The sequence below is a fragment of the Caretta caretta genome, chromosome 4 (genome assembly GCF_965140235.1).
Source record: "Caretta caretta isolate rCarCar2 chromosome 4, rCarCar1.hap1, whole genome shotgun sequence".
NCBI lineage: Eukaryota > Metazoa > Chordata > Testudines > Cheloniidae > Caretta > Caretta caretta.
Window position 1 is genome coordinate 43,708,533 of NC_134209.1, and position 22,507 is coordinate 43,731,039.

General features: G+C 42.8%; 1 protein-coding gene across 3 annotated transcripts in view; it reads left to right on the top strand.

Moving 5' to 3' along the window:
• Positions 1-22,507, top strand: part of EGF (epidermal growth factor) — an 87,677-nt gene that overhangs the window by 22,862 nt on the left and 42,308 nt on the right. For all 3 annotated transcript variants that reach the window (XM_048846696.2, XM_048846697.2, XM_048846698.2), the window contains 5 exons: positions 488-718; positions 3,285-3,487; positions 9,004-9,129; positions 10,361-10,483; positions 21,280-21,402. In XM_048846696.2, the coding sequence (XP_048702653.2) occupies positions 488-718; positions 3,285-3,487; positions 9,004-9,129; positions 10,361-10,483; positions 21,280-21,402 (806 nt within the window). The remainder of the gene's footprint in view (positions 1-487; positions 719-3,284; positions 3,488-9,003; positions 9,130-10,360; positions 10,484-21,279; positions 21,403-22,507) is intronic.

Genomic DNA, 22,507 nt, shown 5'->3' on the forward strand with positions numbered 1-22,507 from the left:
CTGATACATCTGCAGTCTTTTAAAAAATACAAGCAGGAAAGGTATTTTTAAAAATGTTTCTGATAAGCAACAAATGTATTAAAATTATTTGCCTAAATGACAGAGAGTCTTGAAGCTTGCAAGTCTCAAAGGTCTTTAAGAGATGTAAAGGATAATGGCATCAGTATGTCAAGAGCAAGACTCAAATCTGCTTAGATATGTATCTTTTATGGACTTTCAAGTGATACTGCATAAGTATTGAAGAAGGTAAACATTCTGTTTCTGGTAGCCAGTTTCTGCATATCTGACTTTTCCTTCATGCAACAGATATCTTGGTATTACTCAACTTCTGAATTAGAAGTTTCGGTTCTGGGAATAGTGTGATAAAAATGAATACTGAATGAAATGAAAAATGAAAAAAAGGGAGGTTAATAACAGATAATACGCATCAGCTGCTGCACGATCTTGCAAATAGTTCTTTCAAAATATGACTCATTTTTGTCTTTAGGTTTTTATTTTGGTCTTCAGATGGTGCTTTTTCTAGTGTTCACAGAGCAATCCTTGATGGAACTGACATGAGAAGTGTTTTGAGGACCACAGAAAAAATAAAGACCATCTCATTGGATTTTATTGACATGAGACTCTTTTGGATCCAGTATGATAGCGAGAAAGATGTTTCACGCATTGGATCATGTGACTATAATGGTGGCTCTATACATTTGCCCAAACATTCTGCCCGGTAAGTTTTTTCTGTGTTGGATAGAAGGAAACTAAACTCTTCCCCTTCTTCTTTGAGTCTGGAAACAATAAAGATTGTAAAGTACAGACAAAATGGCATAACATTTTCAGAAGATGATAGGAAAATAGAATAAACAACCCATTTTCATTGCTGTCTGAATACTCCTCCTCCTTGGCACTTTTCATCTTCAAAGCTTTTAGCAAAGGACAACTCATTAATCCTCAGGACTCTCCTGTTAAGTAGGTATGTATTATTATTAGCTCCTTCCTATATATGGAGAAACTGAGGCAAAGAAGTTAATTGATTTGCCACAAATCACACAAATCACCACCTGGTCACAGCAGGTGGGCTCAGAGGAGAACTCAGGAGTGTGGGCTTCCAGCCTGTGCTCAGACCACCAATCATGTCTTGTCTTCCTCTTCTGTCTGATAGTCATATACAATCTTGCTGTCCTCTTCAGCTGCTGGATCTGGAGGCTTTCCTGACCCTGGCAGCACTCTATATACACATTGTCCAATTCTCTGCTGATTTTATTGCTCTGGTCATTTCCAGAGAAACAGAACTAGTGACAATGAGTGTCTCCGTCACCAACGGTCATCATAAGCCTTGTCTATACTAGAGAATTTTGGCATTACAAGCACTTGTGACATTGAACACACAAGAGTGCTTGCAATTGTACACATTGCTTTTGCTTGGAGCAAGGCTTGTTTTTGTTGCATTCTGTGTCAGGTCACTTTGCAGTAATGAACTGACCGCAACATGGATAGAAAGTTGCACTCCTGTAATTGCCAGTTGCTCTCCTGTAATTGCCAGCACTGTACCAGAATGTTCCTTTTACCCTTCCAATGGCTTCTTCCTGAGGTCTGTATAAGCAAAGATCTGTCTCTACACAGTGTAGGAGGTGCTCAGGAATGGTTCCCTTCACCTATAGACCTCAAGATGGTAGGGGAAAATCCCCTCTTTCAGTACCAACTGTCCCTCATGGGTCCTGGTATATCAGTCCTCCACATCCTGTGTTCCAGTCAAATACTACAATACCTGCCCCCTCTGCCATCCTGTTCACTTCCTGAGAAGGGTTAATGCCCTCGAATGATGGACACTTTAGGAGCTGTACAAGACTGAGCTCCTTTTGCATACATTTTAAGAGTCGCGGAAGAAAGACCAGGACTGTGGACTTTAGAAAGTCTATATCTCCTGTATTAAGGCACCAGTCCTGGGGATCTTCTAGGAACTGTGGGATTGTTATCTAGGGGCTAGATTATTAAATGTATTTGAGTGCCTAAAGATGCAGATATGCACCCAGTGGGAATTTTCAAAAGAACCTAGGCACCTAACTCCCATTGAGTTTCAATCAATTTTGAAATCAATGGGACTTGAGAATTAGGCACTCAGGCACTTTTGAAAATCCTACTAGGTGCCTATCTGCACTTTAAATATCTGGCCCCTAGTGCTTCTGCAATGGTACAGGATTACTGTGTGGACAGATTGCAATATTCACTTGAAAAAAGGATGCCTACTATGGATGCCCTGCATCATTGCAACTTACATCAATAGAGCCACACCAATGGAAGTTGCAATGGTACAATTCTCTGTTGTAGACAAGGTTTTATCACATCCTGGTATATATGATATACTCCTCAGACAAACTGCCTTAGAAAAATTGTGTTTTGTATCAACTGCCCTATGTCTGGTCCATAAAACATATCTGTTAAGACTGTAGGTCTGGAAATTGGGAGGTTTTATGCAAATAAAGTGCCACCTATTTGTATGTTTCAGTATGCGTCATCTCATTTGCATACAATTTCCATAAAATCTAAGTTTCCCTGCACACTGTCAAATCTCTATCAGTTGCTCCCATTGAATTTACCCACATCCCATCAACCCAATCTCTCTAGCTCCCTACTTCCTCCTTTGAGTTTCCCTGTGTTCTCAGGGGAAAAATTATTTTCCCTTGAGCTCTGGAAGGGGCAGAGTCTCCTCCTTCCTCCCCATGTGTATGTTCTGGGAAATGGAAACCAGCATACTGCTCTTACTAGCCATCTATACAGCATTTCTAGCCTTTCTCTTGCTCCTGAGAGGCTCAGGAACCCAGCTGAGGGTGCTAGAAATCAGTAGTCTCCTAAAGAAATGGGGATGCTTAACAGGCATGGTTCCTTCCACAAAGGCACATGGCATAATGTGTTGTCTGTTTTAAACCATGGGCTCAATAGAGTTAGCCAGAATACCAGGACTTTCTCTGTGAAACAGGGCAGTCCTGGTCAACTGGTCACTCAAGCTGCAGGAGCTGTTAGTAATGGTTTGGCTGGCCCCACTGTATCTGCAGTATGTTGTGTGCTATGTTGTAACAACAGTATATTGTGTCCATAGTGACATTTCAACGGTCATACCATACCTCACAAACCATTCAATCACGTGTTCACAGATTTTAATTTCTGATTAAAAAGTACGTCAGGGTATCTGAAGCAAACATGGTTGATCTAGGTGTTCCATGTTTTCAGGAGACATTAAGCAAATGATTAAATAGGGATGAAATCAAATGTTGTTTGTTATTTCTTCTCCACTCCAGACACCGTTTATTTGGCATATCTCTGTTTACTGAGTACTTCTACTATTCAGAGCCGAAAAGTGGCACAATCCAGAGAGCCAATAAATTTACAGGAAAAGTTATAGTTGCAATCAGCCTGAAACCAACATTTTTGCCACCTGCTGAAGTAAAAGTGGTGCATCCATTTAAACAGCCTGGTGCAAGAACAGATGCTCGAGATTTTGGTAAGTCACCACATAATGACATTCTTATGTGTGTAAGAATATTGTCACACACTCCATTTAATTTTTCAGGATGGAATTTTCTTCAGCAAGAGTTCTGGCCCTTTTGAAGTCGATGACAAAATTCCCATGGGCTGCACTGGGGCCAGGGTTTCACTCAATATGCATGGCTTTAACAGGAGCTTCAGTTAGGAAGTACACAGAGAACAATCCTAATTCTATTAATTTACGAATGAGGAACATCCACATGAATTAATTTCTTTGTGTGTGTGTGTGTGTGTGCATATCCCTAAGTATATCAAACATACACCTTGGCAACGCCCCTTCTAGGCTAACTTCCTTAATTCCTGTCCCCTCGTGGACCTTTCATTCTAAGGCATAATTGAAAACCTTGCTATCAGTCCTAAGTTGTTCTGAGAAATGTATGAAATTTCCAACCAATAGGATGTATGTATATCTCAGTCCCACTCTGAAGTAACTGGATTAAGGGTCACACTGTTCACCCTAGGACTGATATGGAATTTCAATAGAAACTTTTAAATAAGAAGCGTGAGTCTGTGTGATTTACAGTAAGTCACCTCAAAGTGTGAGCACACCATGGGTATTTTACTGTAGGATCTGAGATGAATATAGGTGAAGGGATCCCCACTATTGCAACATGGCACCTAAATACCACAGTGGTGGGTGCACTATAAATGCCCGGAGAGGAGGAAAAAAAAACGGGGCCTGACTCTCCACTGTCTTGCCCCTTGTGTAGTCATTTATTCGTATCCAACTGGGTGTGAATGGTTATTATTGAGATGCAGAGCCGTTTTGCACTTCTTTTGTACAAAGTGCAGGACAGTGGAGAATCAGGCACCTGAGAGCGTACTATCGTAATTCCACAGCTCCCATGGAAGGTGAAGAACCATGTGATTCTGAGTGACTCAGGTGGTGAGGAACACAGAGTATTTCTTAACAAAAATTATAATGTAAAAAAACCCCTCTTGAAACATAACTTGGAAACTACCCCATATCTTTTGTCCTTCTATTGACCCTTGTCTCCCTTCACTCCATCCGATGCCATATTTGGGCCCACTCTCCCCTTGGAGAGTACCATGGAGTGGTAGAAACCAAGATCTTCAAGAGGTATCGCCTGTGGAAATATTTTAATTTTCACTTCAAGCATTTATTCTGCTGCAGCAGGGATGCTAGCAATTAAAATCAAATGGCAGGTGCTTGCATGACAACAAAACACGCAGCCATGACCTTAAGGAGCCTGTCCCTTTATTCAGAGATTTTTCCACTGCTCTGTACAACATGTCACTTTGAACCTGGCGGACTGAATCATTCCCTTTGAAAAAACACACACACAGCCACCGGACCAGGGTAGGTGTGGGTCAGAGGGTGAAGCGTCTGCATATTGCTTAGCGTGATGCAACTAGTTGACCCAGGTTTGGAAGGTACTGCATAATTTCTCCTAAATCCTGAGCTGGTATTGACCAATAGGGGTGTCTGCATGTGGAAGGGGTGGGGGGAGAAGAAACTGGCTAGTTCATAATTGCTGACACAATGAATGCCAGGGGATGTCAGCTAGGTTATAAGCATTCCCTTGAGGCAAAGTACATAATGTAAAGCTTATTGATTCTGGACACTTTGCTTTTACTCTTCTCATCGGAGCTTTAAAGTATTCTCCCCCCCTTTCCCCCAAAGAGTATATACTGCTTTTCAGTGTCCACTTTTCAACTGAAAAAGGGTTTTTCCCCCGCTTCTCTTAGTGGATAAATTGTCAAGGTTTTTAAATGCACCATGCTGTCTGTAGCTTTACTGCAAGGATAATTTGGTAGAAGCATGAAAGTAAGTAGTGCTTGTAATGCGTTTTTTCCCTCTCCCAAATGGCTTCTTATAATACATGGGGAGAAAAAGAAGCTTACCTTGCCCAATCCAGATGAACCTTTTGGACTTTACATGTGCATCGCTTAGCTTATCCAGCCCAAGAACCAGGATTGGAAAGGTTAATTAGCCCAGAGCACAAATGAGATTTATAGGGGATCTTACAACAGGGCAACCTGGAGATGAGAGCATGTAGGCTGTAACTGGATGCCCTGTAGAGGCTAAGTCAATGTTTATTGCAACACAGCATTAAATGTGAATGATCAAACCTTATTTAAAACAATAACACAGATGGCAAGTAAGTTCTCCTCAGGTAGAAAAGAACCTGACAGGAAATATTTAACTGCTACAATTCCTGCCAAAGATCAAATTTGGGTTATATGCTGCAGGCTTTTTTCACTAGATTAATGCCTTGCTTGGGAGAGGTCCTCCACTATCCCCTTTTTCTTTCACAGGACAGTCTTGAGCTTGTCATGACTGTTTGTTTCACAACTAACAGGACATTAATTTGGCTTTGGGTTCAAGGCAATGTACTCACACAATGTCATGATGTAAATACCACAACCTTCTGATGCAACAACTTTGTTCTGTGGGGCAAAGTGTGAAAGGTGGAAGTGTTCTTCCCACATGATAAAGAATCTGAGGTAAATAGCTTCAGATTCAGCTGCTGATAAATGTATAACCCCTCTGGAATACTTGCCATTTCTACTTACAGTTTATAGACTGTCAGCGTTGTCCTAACATCTCAAAGACTGATTTCTCCTGTAATTATCTTTTTTCCCCTGTCAATACTGTTCTGTTTAAAGGGATACTAGTGTCAGGCAAAACTTAGCTCCAATTTTAGCTTTTATAGTCAAGCATTTCAAATATGGGTATCTAAATTTAGGTTCTTAAATCCATATATAGACACCTAAATAAAAATCTTTTGATTTTCATTGGTTCTGACTATCTGTAACTCCCATTGATCCTTAAAGCAGACATGGTGAAGAAAATGGCCTATATGATTCATTCATTCATGAGACCAATAGAAATATTTCCATGATATTTTTTTACAAAAGTCCACTGGAAGCAGTGTATAGTGTTGCTAATCTCTTTGAGACAAGCAGCTCAAATTTTGACACTTCCAACCAAACCTGAACCAAGAACCTTTTTCATATTTGATTAAATAGTAATTCTTGATGTGCCTTTCTACCAGTTGGCCAGCACTTTCCATATTATGGCTGGGCAGAATAAAACATATGAAATACAATTGTTAGGCTATTTTCCATGTGGTTGAATTTAGAGGGTGAATTGGAAATAGGGCACGTGAACGAGCTCTCTTGTGCGTTCTCACCTGTGTGGTGACATGAGGGTTGTTTGCTGCATGTGTGTGGGTGGGAATGGTTGCATACTAATCTTCAGCAGCAGCAACAACAGTACAGCTATGCTTTGCCTGATCTGACGAAGTGGGTTTTCACCCACGAAAGCTCATGCTCCAATACATCTGTTAGCCTATAAGGTGCCACAGGACTCTTTGCCGAGTCTCATCATAAGTAGCGCACAGTAGATAAGGTAAACGAATCCCCATCCTCCAAAGTGACAATGAACTTGACAAGGAAGACAATTCACCGCAAATGTTCCATGAAGTCCAGGCAGCAGAACAAAGTAGATGATTAATTATTAGCCATCTATAAACAACAGAGAGCAATAAAATGATAATTAGCATATGAAACAGAATGCAATATCATACACGCTGTTCTCAAGGTGATAAGCCCTTTGTAAAGGGACCACTTTTCTGTATGTGTGCAGATAGGTGGAGACAGCAAAGTGGATCACAGAAGCAGACAATCCTTTTCTGGTTGAGGGATCATTTTGCATTTGGCTCAGATGAGTCTCACCCCTCTGACTTTGCAAACCAACAAAAATCATCTTGTGAGCCTCTGACTGTCGACCATGGGTCTTCCGCCAAACCAGTTCTGCCCCTTCTCCTGATGCCTCCGGGAAGTACCTGTGTTGGCAGGTGGCCAGAAATGATCCTACACAGTCATGGCTTTTAGCCTTCCCCCACTCTCCTTTTGGAGCACAAGGAGCTTCATTTTTAGACAGTAGCTTGCTGACTTGATTTTACAAGTCAAAAATGACGATGAGGTTATTTTCCTAGTTTGTGGAGATGGCTGAAGAGAAGCACAAGTTAGAGCCCAGAGCATATCTGCTCTTAACTGGCAGGATTAAAATAGCCTTCCACTAGAAGAAGCAAAACTTTAAAGAGAAGGAATTTCCTTAGAATTGGCCGATGAATACAGTACACACTAACTAGACTTGGAGCCTACATACTGGAGATCCCACTTCCCTCCTCCCAGGCCTTTCTGCCACAACTGTGATGGGTGGAGGCACTCTAGCTGGACCCTTGGAGTAAAAGTCCAAAATAACCTCTGTTTGTTGACTGTCAGTGCGTGCTTTAGTGGGGACTTTGGGGGTTGTTTGGAGGAGAGGAGTTTAGCATGAGGATAAATATAGTTGGGAGTTGTTTTGTGCTGGTTGGTTAGTTGATGGGTTTATTTCAATTAAGTGTATTTTTAACTTTTGACAGAGGCACCCTACACTATTAGATATTAACATCAATCTCAGTACACAAACAATCAACTTCTTCAGCTACTTTAAATATCACAAAGCAATATCCAGATAAACTGCACATGGGTTCCATTACTAGTGTGGCTCCCTGGACTGTCTGGAAGAATTTCAGGGGTCTTTAAAGGGCATCTAGAGTATTATTACTGTTTCTAAGGTGATCCCACTTAGTAGGCTTTATTCTCTGTTCATTAAAGAAGCTTCACATTAGTTATTATAATGATTATTGAATACTAAACATACACTTAGCACCGTAATCTTGGATGTCTTCACAGTCCCTTCCCCAAAGAATTTTTATAGTCTAAATTGTACAAACATAGAACATGAAAGTAACAAAGGAAGACTGTCGGGAAAGGAGCAATAAAAGTTAAAACAAATACTAATGTCAGTAATACAACAAGAGTTCTGCTGTTTTAAAAGATTTCAGAGTAGCAGCCGTGTTAGTCTGTATTTGCAAAAGAAAAGGAGTACTAGTGGCATCTTAGAGACTAACCAATTTATTTGAGCATAAGCTTTCGTGAGCTACAGCTCACTTGTAGCTCATGAAAGCTTATGCTCAAATAAATAGGTTAGTCTCTAAGGTGCCACTAGTACTCCTTTGCTGTTTTAAAAGACAGACTGAGGCAAGGCAAGCTTTAGATTTGGGGCCTGGATCATCTTTTTGTTCTGTGTTTGTACAGTGCCTAGCACATTGTGGTCTTGATCCAGAATGGGGCTTCTAGGTACTACCACAATGCAAATAATAATAATAATAATTAATAATATAATTAATTAATGAGTAGACAACCCAAAGGTGGAAATCATTGGTGGAAAGCATGGTGAATGGGTTTGGAGGCAGGATTTGGAGGAGGAGATCAAAGATGCTTGTGTCCTTCTTTCTCACTGAATATCATGGGTCTGATTGTGCAGTAGCTCCATGTATGAAACTGTCTTTCAAATCAATGGGACTTCCACATGAAATGAAATCAGGTTCTGTATGTAAAGCTGAATTTTATATTTTATAAATCAATCTCCATCCTAGAAAACATTTACTCTTCCAGAATACAGATCCTGCCATTTGAACAAAGAAAACTGCAAGAGAAGCATCTGCAGGGATGACTCCAAGACCCATCGGTGCAAGTGTTCAGATGGATTTGTTTTAAGTAGAAGTAGGCAATACTGTGAAGGTAATATATGGATTCAAAACATGGGATGGATGGGGCAGCTGGATAAGTTTTCTCCCACACTTTTACCTTTTCTCAAATCTTGAATTATGTTTCTTTTGAAGGTTCTGTAAATTCCAGTTTCCTATCTTTTTTTTTCCTTATCATATTTCATTTTCTTGTGTCCGGGTTCTGATTGAGTCTAGAAGCAGAAGTACCAAAATACCAAAAGAAAGTCTATTCTTGTGAAATGTTGCAGTCTCAGTTTGGATTAGTCAAATGATGTTCAGATAAGCGTGCATAATTTTGTATGCTTATAAGAATTCAAATGAATCAAACTCCAAGGGTAAAATGGTCAAAACATGCCTAAGTGATGTAGGCACCTCAGTCACATTTTCAAAAGTTACTCAAGATCCTAAACCTGTTACTTTTCAAAATTTTACCTCACTTGTTTTAATCCAAATTAAACAGTCCAGTATTTTTCTTTGAACTTTTTTCTTTAATTTGTAAAACTTGTTTTAGGATAAAATGTATAAAAGCACACTAATCACTCAGGAGTCAAATTTATAAAGGTATTTAGGCCCTTAAAGAGGCAAATAGGTGCCTAGTAGGATTTTCAAAAGTGTCTAAGCAGGTTAGGTGCCTAAATCCTATTGAAATAAAATTGAATCACTTTAGAAAGTGGAACTTAGGATCCTAAATCATTAAGGTGCTTTGAAAATTTTGCCCTGAGTCACTGAGGCACCTAAAGACCTTTAAAAGAATTGGCCCTTAGGCACTTAAAATTTGTACCCTTCATAATTATAAATCAGTACAGTAACTAGCTTGTTTGACTGAACTCTACAAGCTTGTTTTTCATAGTTTAAGACCAGCATATTTGACAAAATGAAATATCCTATCTTCAGTAGAACAACTAAATAAGAATTTCTTCTTGAACTTTGCAAAAAGAAAAGGAGGACTTGTGGCACCTTGGAGACTAACAAATTTATCTGGGCATAAGCTTTCGTGAGCTACAGCTCACTTCATCCGATGCATTCCGATGAAATGAGCTGTAGCTCACAAAAGCTTATGCTCAGATAAATTGGTTAGTCTCCAAGGTGCCACAAGTCCTCCTTTTCTTTTTGCGAACACAGACTAACACGGCTGCTACTCTGAAACGTGTTCTTGAACTTTGTGTTACTTTGCTTTATTAATCCATGACATTGCATGTATTGAACATATAATGACCCTATCATACAATTGTTTCTCTTGTCAGATGTCAATGAATGTGCTTTTTGGAACCACGGCTGCACTCTGGGATGTGTAAATATCCCTGGCTCGTATTACTGTACATGCCCACGAGGTTTTATTCTGCTGCCTGATAGAAAAACATGTCATGGTAAGTAGCTGCAATACACAAACATTTAAGGACTGATCCTGGAATCCTCACTTACACAAACCTAGTGTTTCCAGTGTTGCTACATTTCTCTCTTCCAGCCCTTTAATGTGTAAGTCACGTCAGCTTAGACCCAGTGAACCAAATTTAGAGGTCATGTTTGAGGAAGTATAAACGGTGCTTAATTTGTGCCAGGGCTGAGCCCCACGGCACCTCTATGCTTGGCAGTTCATAGCTCTGGCACCTCTGAGCTTGCTGTTCCACTTATGAATGTAAAAAGAATTGCTTGAGCCCTGGCACCTCTTTCATTACAAATTAAGCACCAACTATAAATTACATATGGATAATCAAGTGTGAGCCTCATGGAGCCTACAGGAGTTAACTAAGCATCCAAACCCTAGGATGTTTACCTGAACCAGTTCCAAGCTATGAACCTCAACTTTTGGGGTTCTCCCATGCATCACTGTGTATATAGTTTTGCAATGTTGACAATGGGTTTTTGCAACATTGTGGTGATAAATATCACAATGCAATATATAAGGTAAAGAATGTAGGAGGTAGTGATTTTTTTTATCTTGCTTGATCTTAAAGAGATCTTTAAGAATAACCTGAGAGAGTATCCATTTTGAGATAATGATAATTGAGGTAATCATATAAAATAATATAAAACTCACCAACATGCACACAGAGATTTCACTTGTGTGGGTAGGTAGGAGTCTTGTGGACTTTGGACTTCTGACTTATTTGGAGAACTTTTCCTGAAGAGTTTTTCAAATGATAGCAACCTTGAGATGATTTTTAGCAGTTAGGTTAAATTACAACATCCTCTCACTCCTCATGGCCATGTACAGAAGTGATTATATCCAAGAAATCTCTTTTTGAGTGATTTTTGTTTTATTTAGTGAGGTATTATTTTCCATTTACTGGGGTATTCTATAGGTGGTATAACCCTAATACAAGACAACAAGTAACATGTATTTAGAACATAGCATATGTGGGTAGGAAAGATGCCAAATACTCTTAGCCATATAAACATATGTTGTGTGCTTATCTGGCTTAAAACAGCTTGCAGATAGTACAATGAACCATAATGTTTAACATAATATAGATTCCTGTGGTTGATTAATAATGGAAATAATATATCCCCAAAGCATGAAAATTGAAATCATACCTCAATTTCATTCCCCAGCGACAGAAAGATTGTCATTTTCTGACGTATATCATTGTGAAGCTGAGCCAATCATTTCTATAGATTCACATCTTACAGTTCCTAGTATTTATGTTATATGAAATACATATAATGCGTACTCTTGGAGTAAGTATCCAATATGCTCTGATATATCAAAATGGAAAGTAGGATAATTTCTTTTTCTTGAAAAAAGAAAAGGAGTACCTGTGGCACCTTAGAGACTAACACATTTATTAGAGCATAAGGTTTCGTGAGCTACAGCTCACTGTAGCTCACAAAAGTTTATGCTCTAATAAATTTGCTAGTCTCTAAGGTGCCACAAGTACTCCTTTTCTTTTTACAGATACAGACTAACACGGCTGCTACTCTGAAACCTTCTTTTTCTTGGAATATCTTCTATAAATTGATGTTCTGATCATAACCTTTGTAGTTCGAAAGGTTAGGAATTCTTCTTTTTTTGTTTTTCTGTGTAATATTATCCTTGTGTTAGACCCTTCATATCTTCTGGCTGTGATGTGAAATGATCTCCTTATGACACACTTTTCTAGATTTGTTTCTCTGCAGGGTTATGAATTTGACAAGCTCATATATTCCCAATCAGTTGGTCTAATGGGATATCATTTTAAAATTTCCCTTTTTGCTACTCCAGGTCTTTAGAAGCATTTTAGTAACTGATCTGGATCAATCAAGTAATTTCAACAGTGTTTTATTTATGTTTGATTGGTCTAATTTTTTAGTCATAGTTTCATTCATTTAGAGTTGCCCAGCCAAGATGGCATTTGGCCACACACATATTTCTTTTAGTTTTTATTCCTCGCCATGATTCTATTCTGTTCTGCTCTACATAGGTTCTTTTACCACACTCATAATCACCATAGTATCTGAGGCCCATTGGGTTCCTAATTTCCATTGGAATCATTGAGGATCCGAGCCTAAGTGCCTCTATACCCATTTCTGTGAGGCAGATCTAGCTGCTGAGTGTAAGACTTGGGAATATGAACACCTAAATCCCTACTGTATGTGGGAACTCGAAAGTAATTTTGTGTACCTAGCTAATTTGGTCAGGAAACAAAGGTGAACCCTCCCCACCCCACACAGTGCACAGAGGTGGGATAAAGCATCAGGCATCATGGAGGTATGATTAACATAATTGTGGGGTAAACAGTGTTTTAATCCCTACTAGGTGAAGAGAGGGGTCACGATGAGAGGACACAGTTTTACACAATAACTAGCAAGAGGGAGTTCTCCAGTACACCCACATTTTCTCTGTCTTTGCTGGCTGCTCTTGGCCCAGCAGGAGAAATGCCTACAGAGAGAGGGGTGAGTGTTCCTCTCCCAGGACTGAGCCAGTCAGGACTCAGGGCAGCATTCCTCCGGCTGGTCCCATTAAACTCCCAACCCAGCTGATGTGGGGTGGGGTATGCAGGGTGTGACATGTGCACCATGCTTTGCATCTCTTGTAAAGTGATTTTGCATAAGTTTGCTGACAACAGATTTTAACAGCCTGCCCCTTTAAAGGTCTGGAGGCCTTGAGCCAGCCCTGTTCAATCACCCCTACCTGTACCATAACTAACTGCCTTCCAGCCTGAGGAGGAGGGAAAAATAGGGTCAGCAGATAGCCTGATGAACACCTGGGTCTTCTAGGGCTGACAGGGAGGAACTCCAGGGAACAGGTTAGGCTTTCATGGAAGGGGGTTTGCTAGAAGCAGGGAATTCCAGACAGCTGTGAGGGTGATTCTAGGAAAAGCAGCCTGGGAATCTGCTCTCTGATGGAGCAGGGAAGATTTAAAGGTAGCCCAGAAGGGGTGGTGGAATCTTTTGTTTGTCTGGACTTTTGTTATCTCAGAAGGGGTTACATTTGTTTTGTGACTTGGCTGGAGGGCCCAGCCACCTCACCAGTTCTGCCCTGTGAGGGGAAGGCTTTGGGAACCTACATCAGAGGAGTAGACTGAGGCAAAGAGTGCCTGCATCACTATGTTTGACCAGGAGGGGACATGGGGCAGTCATGCCTGTGGTGCAGTCTACTATGTACCTTTGTTGAAGCCCTAAAATTCTGTAACCCTCCACTCAAGATTTACACAGATACAATGATCCTTAGGTGTGTCTTGGAAAGTTGGTTGGAAACATGGGCTTGGAAAGTCTGTGTGGTTACCAGTACAACTGGGCTCTTTAACTGGCTTTCCCTTCATGCTTGATTAGGATAAGCATGCATGTGTATTACGTCCCCTCTACCGGTGCTGTGTTTGTTTTCAGACTGTGGTTGGAAAATGCCTTTTCTTTTACATGCTACACTTACCCATGGGAGAAAGAAGAAAATTTGTTTAAAAGAATGGGTCTGTGGGGAGGAGTTGTCCTGTGAAAATTCAGTGCTACCTCTGTTTCCCAGGTGTATTTTAAAGGGGTTTCATTTCACCACTGTACATGCCACTGTTATTTTTCGCAAGTTAGCAATTTGGGTGTGTTCTGTATCTCATGAAATCTCACCCTCACAGCATGTTACTATTGGCTGCTAGTCTGGCACTCATCCCCAAATTGTCCTGGGCTTAGTTGTGGCATTTAGGAATAGGGGATAAGGCACTGCTCTCTCGCAGGAGTAGTATGCTCCAAAAGGCATAAGCCCATTTTGGTGCCCGGTGGGATGGGAGAGGCTGCACAATGGTACTGTAGGATGGTACAGTCTGCTTCTCTTGGTGCATCTGGCCTGCTTGGGAGCTTTTGCTCTGTTTCTCTGCACCTCCATTTGGAGGAAGTGTGAACCCAGAGGCACACAGAGGGAGGAGAAGTTGCTGTGCTCTACTGAGCTCAGGGACTGTGGTTGTGACAGGCCCTTGCATGGAATGCAAAGGCTTAGAGAGGAGGCCCTATTGCAATCTATCCCTCTCTTGGGGTGATTTATTTGTGGTACTATTTTACATGCAACTACTTGGGACTGGAAACGTTTTCAACGCTGCTCATCACTCTGTCAATCCAAGGCGCCTATCAGCTTAGTATTTAAGTGCTGAACAGTGATATAAGGTAAGACGAAGATAATCTGCTTCTGAGACAGGCAACGGACCAAGCATGGATTAATTTAACCCCTAGATTATTGCTGTAACTTCTATAATACAAAATGACTCCCACCCCATATAGTGCGCACATAATCACAACACCAGCACATTCTCTCAACTAAGCAGCGAGATGGAATAGTGGAAGCCCACACAGTAGCCTGAAACTTTAATGATTCCCTGCTTATTATATAAGTCTCTTCATTCTAAAGCCATAAATTCCTATTAGGGTATTAATGTAAGGTCAGTTTCTAGACCTCTTTCAAGGTACTTAAGAGGTCAGAAAAATGCATTGCAGAGCACAGTTGCCTTGGATAAGGAATATTTACAGCAGCTATGTACCATTCAAGCCAGCAGACACAGAAGCATCTGTGGGAAACCTGCATTTGTTCCAGTTTCAGTCCCTCCCAACAGATGTTGCCATGCGGTACTAAGACAGTGCAAGGAAACAAATGTTGGCTGGAAGGAGGACATCTAGAGCTGTTCTTGTCTAATTACTTGAAAGGAAAAGAGAATTAATGAGGGAAACCTAAAGATGTACAGTAGCTGGCACTGTCAACAGTTGTGATAGAAAGTCCTGTCAGTTCTGTGTTTTCACAGGAAGTAATTTACCTTAATGATATTCAAGAAAAAAGGAATAATTCTTTGTATTTATTTATAAATATATGCATATTATGAACCTCTTCCTGAATTTACCAAAAGAATTGAAAGACGCATAACAAGTCTGCCCACAATAGGCAGTATAACGGTTACTGAGACTGATGACAATTTACAATCCCTTGCCAAAAGGAATAGTTACATGGTATCTCACCTTTCCTGTGTGCCTGGAAGATCAATAGTTAAGACTCTGGTGGACTGAGAGAATGTGTTCCAGAGTCAGAACACTGCATTTCCAATCCCTAATGGTTAAATACAGGCTATGTCTGGAGGAATTATCACAGTAGTTGTAGCAGTATTTAAAGAGACAGACAGCACCTTAAGTAACCAGGACCACACCATATTAATTGGATATTAGTGGGATTAGCTGCTAATCTGGTGATTTTTATTCATATGCGCATGGTTGAATTAACCAACAATATACTGCAAGGAAGAAATTTTCCTTCATGGCATATTGGCAAGGAACTTAATTTTTTTTTATTTCCCCCCCACTCTTCTTTGGATCAGTGATCAAATGTTGGGAACAGGTGATTGTATCCCATGTGATCAGTTTCTTATGATGGCTGAACGGGGGAAGGGCATGCATGGGTAGCTCTAGGTTTTTCCCACCACGTACTTCTCCCTTTAGTTACCATTATTATTTATTGTTTGCATTACTGTAGCACTTAGGATATACCTACACTGCAGCTGAGAGAGCGCCTCCCAGCAGGGGTAGACAGACTTGTGCTAGCTTCATTCGAGCTGCTGAGCTAAAAATAGCAGCGAGGACATTGTGACAATGACAGAGACTTAGGACAGCGGGTGACTAGCCTTGCATCAGTGTCTACGATCCATGGCCCAGCTGCCTTTATTCTTTTATCTCAAGAATCTCCAGTTGACTCCAGGGAAATGGAAGCGCAGCCCCCCTTGGTGTAGTGCAGCAGCTCGGTGAGTCAGCGTTTAACCCTTCTGTTGTCGTCTGAACACTCAGGGGCAAGTACACCATCCGACAGCCTTCTCTATTTGCAATAGAGACTGAGCAGAAGAGGTCTGTTGCATGACTACTTCATGATCACAGGAACATAGTCGGATGTTGGTAAATCTTTGGTGTGAGGCCAGCAAAACTGTGGACTTGAGTAAAAGTACCAGGAATAACCACACATGCCAGCAAATAGCAAAGAAGCTGGCAGTGTTGCAAATTTAATGGAGTGGTGACCAGCGAAGGGAGCAGATGAAGTGGTTTAGGATGGAGCTGACAGGAAAACCAGGAACAAGAACCACACCTTAGGTGACTAGTTGACATCATGTCCATTTTATGAAGCGTTTGATCAGGTGCTGGACAGTGTGCCAAGCAGAGACCCAACTGTGGTACGTGATGGTCAGCCAGGACAATGCTCTGCTGGCCCCAGAATCCAGCATGGGGACCGTTGGGATGGGAGTCAGCAGCAGGTGCTGAGTGCGGACAGTGAAGTGACTCTGTTGCTGAAACCGGTCCCAGAGGAGCAGCACATCTAGGGGCCATACTCTGAGGAGCTGTTTGATGCCACCCCTGGGGAGCAGTCTGCTTTGGAGCCTGCAGCAGACACAGAAGGAACAGAAACTGCCCTGAGTGTGGTAAGTTTCCGGCTCCGTTTTAATGTTTGTTGATACTATAATGGGAGGGATTTCCATTCGATGAACCAATGCAAAAGTTATTAGAAGCCCCAGCACATGTATCTGCTAATGGCCGATTGTCTGCCACCAGCGGCTTGGCTCCCTCTTCCTCCACCGCGTGGCGTTCAAAATGGTGACCAGAAAATGCAAAACAGTAAAAACACCTTGAAAGTGAATATTTATTTGAGACGGCACAGATTTTTGCTAGGGCATTCCTGTTCCTTAAAAATAATAATCGTACATCGCCATGTCTGTAAGTATGCCGTTCTGTAACCACTGAACGACGTAACAAGCCACCTGGAAACAGTGATTCTAGTCCACTTTCAGCCAAAGGCAGTCCATGCAACATAGGTGACAAAATCCAGAGGTGCCAAATTTGACTGGGCATTGAAATGTTGTACAGAAACGTGGCAGGAGGCAGAGGGGTAAGGAAGATGGCTGTGCAGTTCTGGGTGTTTCCATGCAGCCATAACAGGCTAAGCCTTGTGGAAGCTAATGCAGCATCCTGTTGATTTCCCTCATGAATTTTGACCCAATCCCAGGCGCTGATAGTTGCAAACTTTTCCTGAAGCAGGAACTCCAGATACGTAGTAGCATTTTGGAGAAGAGAATATTTTCCAGGGCCACCTCAGTAGCTGACCAGCCCACTTCACTCATAGATATGTTGTTCAGTCACTATATGTGCGAATATTTCAGTTGCACACACTGCAGGTTTCCCACCAGCAGTTCGGGATAACATCTCCCTTTACCAATCAGCCACAAGAACTGTTATGTCCTCCAAAATGTTGGAAGGCCTGAAATGATAGAAGAAGCTTTTGCAGCGTGGCCACTGAGCGGCACCCACCCGCACCCAACCCAAATAGTTCTGCAAGGTTTAAGAAAGCGAAAAACAATTTTGCATTTTTAACTTACCATGGTCTATGCACTTACTTCACTGTGATTAACCAGGCTGTGTCCAGAGGCCTTCTGTGATCTGAAGTATCCCTCTCACAAAATATTGAAGTTTAGTTTGGAAAGTAACATTTTATGTCTTTGAAATTCCAGAAGGATTTTTTCTGTGCTCCTGCATTGAGCTATTTGAGACAATAACCTCGTGTCTTGTCCTGTTCCAGCTCCCTCAACATCTACTGGCTGCAGTACCTCTGCAGCTCACCCACACCGCAACAGAAGTCTGAGCCAGTGTATCTTCATGAGCCATTCCAAGAGGAAGTGTTTCCATGCTGAACTTCTGATTGGAATTCTGGACAGGGCCAACAAGCAGGTCCAGTATCAGACAGAGGAACTTGTGGCTAGAGGAAAGGCATGGTGAGAGGAAAGGCTCAGGCTAGCTGCACAGCTTGAGGACAGGGTTTCGGTGCAGTTCCTGGAACAGGAATGGTGGCTAAGGGAGAAAGAACGGTTTGAGCGGTTAATACCGCTAAAAGTAACAAGAGTACTGGTTTCTGCTTGCATGACCCACACCACAGCGTGAGTCCCCTGTGTGGTACCAAGAGATGCAGTCCAGAAAAAGCTTGAAAAACTCCATGGCTGGGTGACCTAGGCAATTGGGCTCCATGAGTGGCTGAGCAGGGCAGGGGGTGCCTCCGCCTCTCCCCCGGTGCCAGGTGCATGGCAAATAGGGAAAGAAGGGAAAGGAGAATGGGGGCCCAAGGGACATGTAGTGGTAAGGGGTTTCTGTCTTGTATATGGTTTCACTGCTTGCCCTTGTCCATGCACTTCTTGGTTTTGCTAAGTAGTGGTGAGATAATGGCACCTGGCCTGCCTGGCAATGGGTGAATGTTGTACTTTTCGAATGCATATTTATAAATAAATCTCTTTATTTTGTCAAGAAAGTTTATTGCTGTCACTGCATCACTTCATACACTTTGTATTTAAAATAATAAAGGTTCACCTGTGGCTTCACAAAGATTGTGAAGAGCACAGCAAGCCACAGTAATGCTCACAGCATTGATGACACTGGAATCCAAGAGTATGCAGTGATCTCCAACAGGATTTCACACTACCAAATGCATTCTGCAACTGCTCAGAGTGTAATCAATGCATCTTTTGCCAGGGCCTCTGGAGTCAGGTACAGTTTCATAAGCCAAGACAAAAGAGGGCATGCAGGGTCCCCTAGAATAACAGTGGGGACAGTAATTCTGTTTATGACAATGTCATTTGGTGGGAATAGTGTACCAGCCTGTCCATGAATGCAGACTCCCAATGGGCAGAAAACCATGGCATTATGAACTTTCCCAGTGCAGCCCCCTGTTGACATTCATAAATTCACCTCTGTGTCCACAAGGGCCTGCATAACAATGTGGTAGTACCCTTTGTGGTTTGTGTACTCCTTGAGGAGGGCAAACTATGGGCATATGAGTTGCATTAATGGCCCCAGTGCAGTTTGAAAACCCCATTCTCTCAAAGCCAGCAATTACTTCAGGAATATCTTTTATGCCTGCCATCTTGGGATGAACCAGATGTCTGATTGCCTCAGAAACCTTTGCCACAATTTTACCCACCATTGACTTTCCAACACCAAACTGGTTGGCAACTGGTATAGCATTCTGGGGTAGCCAGCTTCCAGTTATAGCAACCTGCTTTTGGACGGGCATTGGCTACCCTCGTGTGTCTTTACACTGGAGGATCAGGGCAAGCTGCTCGCAGAGCTCTAGAAATGTAGCTTTCTTCATCCAAAAGTTCTGGATGCACTGCTGGTCATCCCAGGTCTGCATGATGATGTGGTCCTGCCTAATGAAACCCAGCCTACGTAGGGGGCTTCAGCAGCTATGCCAAGTGTCATGAGTAGCATCAGCCAGTTCGAGTCTGCCATGTCTGTGTCTTCTTCCTCCTGCTCCATCATTAGCTCTGTCAGGTGCCTTTGGTGGGTCAGAAAGTGCTGCCAAAATGTCCACCTGAAACTCACAGAAGCTCTGCCTAAAGTGCAAGTAAGAGACGTTCTTCGAATGGCACCTCCTCCGTGTTGCTGGCTCTACTAGCTGGAGCGTACAGACTAAAATGGCGGCTCGGCAGGATGTGTGGGTTGGCTGTTCAAACTTCCTGTAATGTACAGGGTGGACAGTCTTGTTTTCTCACAGTACACCATGGTCAAAGGGCGAGAGCAGCCACATTTCAGGAGGGCACTAGGGAGTCTGGGATATGGTTGGTTTGACTCAGTTCTGTATGCTGCAGTGTGGATGGCAGAGCCCCAGGTTTGAACCCAAGTTAGAAAATTCTTAATGTAGGGTTGACAATCAGTGTAGATGCTCAAGCCCTGGTTTCTGTAACCCAGGGTCCACTACTTGAGTCCTGCTAAGCCTGAGCTTATATTGCAGTGTAGACCTACCCTTAGGGAACTTCTACACTGGAATAAAAGACCTGTGGCACTGCCGTGGCTAGCCTGGGTCAGCTGACTTGGGTTTGCAGGACTCAGGCTGTGTAGATGTCCGGGCTGGGGCTGGAGCCTGGGTTCTGGGACCCTCCCTCCTTGCCCAAATGTCTACATAGCAATTTTACAGCCCCGCAGCCTAAGCCAGCTAACCCAAGCCAGCCATGGGTGTTTAACTGCTGTGTAGACATACCCTTAGGGGCCCTAGCTGAGATCAGGGCTCCGTTGAGATAAGCACTGTGTGTACAGAAGTAAGAGATGGTCCCTGTCGGGAAAACCTTATGATCTAAGGTCCTGATTCATAAAGGTACTTAAGCACATGCCTAACTTGAAGAACATAAGTAGTTCCCATTGACTTCAGTGCTTAAGTGCCTTTCTGAATTATGGTCTAATGACAAAACAAAGAGTGTTGTCCCCGTATAAAGCACTTTACAGATGGAAAACTGAGGCACTGAGTAGATTAACTACTCATGGTCACACAGGGAATACAGGGCAGAGCTGGGAATTGCACCCACATCTCCTAATTTCCAGTTCAGTGCCTTACCCACAAGACCATCCTTCTCTTCAGATGAGCCTTCCTCACAGTTTCAAAGCCCCTGCCCCTGTTCAGTAACTGGGTCAGTTTCACATGCAACAGGTGAGTGTGTCTTTAATTGCTGCTACTTTGCTGACACCACACTAAACTTTTGGAAAGTTTAAAATTACAGGGTACCTATTAACAGCTTCAGAGCACAGCAACTATTTCAACTTTCTCCTCCATTATACTCGATAGAGATTTTGAAAAGCAAATAGAAATCTTATCCTGGCTGTGTCCACACATGAATCTTTGTTGTGCCTGTTTAAAAATGCTGATTAACCTTTGTCAAGTTAGTATGTGTTCTGAACCCTTTTCCTTTTCAAATTACTACAGAGCTCATTTCCTGTGAAAATAATCACACTGAATGCAGCCATGGTTGTCTTGAAACATCTAGAGGGCCTGTTTGCTTCTGTCCTGAGGGATCAGTGCTCAGAGTAGATGGCAAAACATGCTCAGGTAGGATTATTAACATTTTTCTTGCTTTAATGAGTCTGTGTTTATTGCTGGTGCTGAGCACCAAAGCTGGGTGATGGTGTTTCACACTAGCTTTGTGCAGCTGTGGATGACTGTGCAAGGTAGCTGAGAATCATGCTCTTTGATTGGATGAACGGAACTCATCTGTACCAATAAACATTTCTTGCCAGCGGCATTTGAACCTCCTCAGGCTGTATTCTGCGTGCCCTTTTTGTAAATGCTAATCTGGACGCTCCACGGACGTTTGTTCCGGAACACACACATTAACAATTTCCCCTTGGCAGAGTCTCTCAGCAGGCACAGGACAGAGAATACAGCTCAAAAGTTGAACAGGGTGGTGGTGGGGATTAGCAGAGGTGACTTTGCAGTTTCCCAGATTCTGGGCTGTCTAACTTATGTCAGCCTTAGCTCAGCTGCCTATGGGCTGCTGTGAGGCCTGAATAGCTGTAGTATAAAGAGTTTTTGTGACTTGTCCTCCACTGCTGACACCTGCTCCCAATGGGGGGACTGTGTAGGGCTACTTTGCCGGCCCTGTGAAGTTTTGGTGTCACAGGAATTCCCCCTGGGCCATTGCGGGCCCCTTTACAGCTCCTCCATATTTTGGAGTGTTATAGGAGCCATGATCTAAGAAGGGTCAAGGGGGTGGGGGTAGTTTTAGGCGGTGTGGCTCAGTTGAGTCAGTTTATGTAGTCAATGGGTATGTCTGCACTGCAGCTGGGTGTGTGCCTTTGGACCAGAGGTGGGCAAACTACAGCCTGCGGGCCACATCCGGCCAGTGGGTTCCTCCTGCCCGGCCCTTGAGCTCCCAGCCAGGGAGGCTCGCCCCCTGCCCCCCACTGCAGTCCCCCTCCCCCGCAGTTATGTTGCCGCGTGGGCAGTGCTCTGGGTGGTGGGGCTGTGTGCCCCTGCAGGGCAGCGCAGCAGGCTCCGGCCGGGTGGTGCAGCTGCCAGACATACTGCTCTGAGTGGCATGGTAAGAGGGCCGGGGCTGGGGGATTTCAGGGGGCAGTCAGGGGACAGGGAGCAGGGGGCGGTTGCATAGGTGTGGGAATCCCGGGGGACCTGTGAAGGGGCGGGGGTGTGGATA